Source organism: Protobothrops mucrosquamatus, unplaced genomic scaffold, assembly GCF_001527695.2.
Source record: "Protobothrops mucrosquamatus isolate PMUCROS unplaced genomic scaffold, P.Mucros_1.0 scaffold1146, whole genome shotgun sequence".
In the NCBI taxonomy this organism is placed as follows: Eukaryota; Metazoa; Chordata; class Lepidosauria; order Squamata; family Viperidae; genus Protobothrops; species Protobothrops mucrosquamatus.
The window spans coordinates 675,729-679,713 of record NW_015387362.1 but is presented as its reverse complement, the minus strand read 5'-3'; the positions used below and the strand labels follow the sequence as shown (position 1 = coordinate 679,713).

Sequence of the window (3,985 nt, the reverse complement as noted above, 5' to 3'; positions counted from 1 at the left end):
GAGTGAAGTTTGAAGAAAAAAATAGGAGGACTGTTAAAAAAATATCAAAAATAATAAACAACACCCCCCCACACACACAAAAGAAAATAGAAAAAAGGAAGATATTATAGTGGCTCTCCTCTCTTTCTCTTAGCCGCCAAGAATTTTATGTGGAGTCTGAGGGCCTCTAATTTGTATAAATAAATACATTGTTTATCTTGCTTCTTTTACATGTGTTTTTAATTAACTGCACTTTTTATTGTACAGCGGCAGTAAGTTATGTCTTTCTATTTGTCCTAATAAGATCAGTAAAAAAAAATGACTTCAGTTTTTCACATCGTGGAAGGCTTATTGAAATGCTTTTTTCCTAAAGGGAGAAGGAGGAGGAGGAGGAGGAGGAGGGAGGAGGAGGAGGAGGAGGAGGAGGAGGAGGAGGACTGTGGACTCCTTGGTGGTCTCTGAGTTGGTGGTTTTCTTGCAGATGTTTCATTACCAAACTAGGTTATCAGTGCTAGAAGAGAATGGGGTTTGTAGAGAGGAGGAATATATGACGCTATAAAGAAAAGAAATTAATATATATGCTCAGAGTTGCTGAGGATAGATGAGTAGTGCATATAAAGACTTAGAATTGGGCTGTTTTTATGACACATGTCATGCTGTTGACTGCCACAACCTCCCTTTTTGTGTAACGTTCAGCAGCATCAGAGGTGAAGTTCCTTTGTTTACCCTTCGTCCCTTTGAAGTTAGCATCTCCCACTGAAAACTTTGAAGTTTTTCAACCCAGTACTAAAACCAGTTCAATTGGAGTACATTACTCAGGGCAAGACCTCACTCGTGGGATCCTTGCCCAGCTTGAAACAAACACAGAGTTCCTCCCACTTGATTCTTGCTTTGCTCATCAATTGCATTTTACTCTCCAACGCCCACATTTGTACACTGTTGACGTTACCTCCACCCGCTTCAGACTCCAAAAACATGACTTGTATGGTATAAACACCACTGGGCCAGGGAAAAGCTGGACCATCTCTAGTCCCTCCCAGGACTGCAACATTCTGGATGATTCCTAGATATTTGGTGGCTTCCTTGCTGCACTTTTCATAGATTTCATGGTTTACCACCCCAGACCTGCAAATCTGGGCTCCACCCAGAGACAACTGGAGTGTAAACTAAACAATAGAACTGGTTTAGTTGCTTCGCCTGTTTTGTTTTGGAAAAGCAGCATAAAAGCACAGACACTCCAGAAAGAAATAGATCACTTTCCGACGCTGAAATGTGAACTTTGCATCTCTGTCACATGCTATTTGCTTTATTGGAGAGAAAACAGAAAGAGAGGCATAGATAATCTGGTTGTTTGGACTGTCCTGGACTGCTCTTCCGCCTTTCCGACGTTGGCAAGGTTGGACTCTCACCTGGTTGATGGACTAACCTCTTCCTGAGATTACTCTCTTGGGAACATCACCGGTCTGAGGAAGGACATGGCCTCTGTTTCTTCCCTCCTACGAGCCTGGATTTTGCTCTCCCTTCATGGTATGTATGATGGTTTGATGGACACTCTTTCCTGAAACTGCGAAACCGAGAGAAAGAATGTTCTCATTTGTGTTACTCTCCACACCCGTTCTCATGACCTCAGTGGTATGGTGAGTACAGCAAAACTGGAAGGACTCATCTAGGGTTGACTTGATCGACAACATAGCAACTAACAGTAAGATTTCTTTGCTGGGCACCTGCTGCGCATTGCATGGGGCGCTTTTTCGTCACTTTCATCCCCTTTTCTTAGGATCTTCTGCAGGATCTCCTGATCTAGGGACCATGGGAAAAGTCTTGCTTAGGTTCACTCCAAAGGACAAAGCAGAAAGACATGGGGTTTTGGGAAATGTGGTTCCCTTATCTGCAATATGAACGTACTGTTAATATGAAACCAATCATAGCTAATCAGAATCCTCCGGGACAACGAGACTGATAGGGCTATTTTATCCCATTTTGAAGTGGAGGAATACAAATTATCTCTTAATGATATTAAGTCCAGAGTCCAAACTAATTAAGGCTGGAGGAAGTCCAACGTTTTGCTAATCTTTGCATATAGTTCTGGCAGGGCCAGCCCTATCATTAGATGAGATTTAACGGCTAGTTACAGTACCGATACAGTACATTGCCAGAAAACTGGGGCGTATTTGATGCATTAACATAGTATTTGCCACTGCCAAGAAAGGAAACGTGAGCGAAACATTGATGGAATGTTTTGTCTTGACTGCTACAATAAGGCGACCAGCCTTGACCACTGTATATCTTGAGGGTGGAGTAGTATCCTAATTTGTTTTGAAAACTTTTCTAATGTTTCTAATGCTGCTAAAACGTTTCGCCATATTAAGGTGTGTTAGTCTTCAGATTGCAATTGACTCAATAACTTGCTAAGGAGCAACGATGTTCAAATGTTGCGGTAGCAAACAAGGTCAGATCAAAAGAGAGCAACGTATGTTCCAACACACTGAATAACATGAAACGTGCAAAATGTACATTTACTGCGACTCTTTTTTTACTGAATTGGATGTTCCTAGTCCTTTTCTTTACAGCAGGTCTTGCAGTCAGGATCAAAATTGGGTTTGATCAGAGCTCCAGATTCTAAGAGGGCATCAAGAAAGTTAGGAACCTATTAGATTTGGAGGTGAGAATAGCAGCGGTAAGAATGACATCCAAGCAACGTCCCTTCCACATTGCCAAGTGAAATCGCTATCATCACTTCTTGTGATGGCTGAAAACTATATCTTTGCTCTCTTGATTGCATCTGTATCTCTTTTTTTTTTTTTTGCTGTTCTAAGCTCAGCAATGAATTGGGGTGTCTGGATTTTAGGTCTGCAGGGCATATTAAGCAAAATGCTGGCTGGGGAATTCCAGGAGTTGAAGTCCATACATTTTAGAGCTGCTGAGTTTTAGAAACACTGTGCCAGAGTCTCCTCATGACAAAAAAAAATCTCCCCCTAAACTGACCAGAGGCTTTGAGTAATACTGGGCAGGTGGATTCAATGCCCTGCTGATTTTCCACAATGCTTTGATGAAGCTCCATCCTAGGGCATTGTGGGAAATTAAAATGGTGCCAGTTTTATCTGTCTTATCTTAAGGATGTACCTTCTCAAACTTCATTGATGACATGAGGGTGGCTCAGAACGTGAGTGTCTCTTATTGTCCCCAGAAAAACCTGAAGGGTGTGTCCTCAGAGGAGACAATCTGCTGGAGGACACTTGGCCCTTTCCATCCAGGAACTGGACCTGGGTCTGGTCCTTTTATTTACAGAGATGCAAGGGGAAACGTGTGGGCAGTCTCCCCATTCAAAGTCTTGACAAATGGGAATAATGAAAAAGACATGGTTGCAAGGCTGGATGGCTATTTGACCGCTCAAGCCATCCAAAGAAAGCTTGCTTGAATAAGAGGTTTCTTCTTCCACCCTAGGCTGTGTCACAAGTTATCCTAAGCAAGCAGACTCCGCGGCAGAAGACATAAGAAACTGTACCATTAATCCACCGGTGAGTTCCTGAATTTTACTCAAAATGTTTGTTCTACTAATACGTTAGAACGGCTTCTCTAAAACATAAGGTTTAGACAGCTTCTGATGCCCGAGCAAAGCCCCACCCTTCCTGGTTGGAAGAGGCACCCCAGCCCCACTTTCATAGCTCCCAGTTCCTCCCAGGATGATGCCAAAGAAATTCCGGGGCAAAAATCCCCATTTTCAGCCACGTCTCTCCATGTCTTCGTCTTTACAGTTTAGATAGTAAAAAGTTGTGTTAGACTGGTTATCAAAGGCTTACACATCTATTTTCTATAAATCAAGGGCGTCCACAGACAGAGGGTCAGAAAAGTGAACTTAATCTTTTAAACTTTGTGTTGTTTTAACCTTTCAATTATTTTTTTACTTGTTTTATAACCTGTAAGCTACCCGGAGTTACCTTGTAGGGGATATGGGCAGCATAATGGATGATGATAGATGGATAGATGGATAGATGGATAGATGGAT

At 42.2% G+C, this 3,985-nt stretch overlaps 1 protein-coding gene across 1 annotated transcript in view; it reads left to right on the top strand.

Annotated features, from left to right (window-relative positions):
* Positions 1-1,369: 1,369 nt before the first annotated feature.
* The window catches only part of XPNPEP2 (X-prolyl aminopeptidase 2), a 28,489-nt gene continuing 25,873 nt past the window's right edge, over positions 1,370-3,985 (top strand). Inside the window, exons 1-2 of the mRNA XM_015820577.1 lie at positions 1,370-1,506; positions 3,424-3,497. Coding sequence (XP_015676063.1) covers positions 1,455-1,506; positions 3,424-3,497 — 126 coding nt within the window. The 5' untranslated portion in view covers positions 1,370-1,454. The remainder of the gene's footprint in view (positions 1,507-3,423; positions 3,498-3,985) is intronic.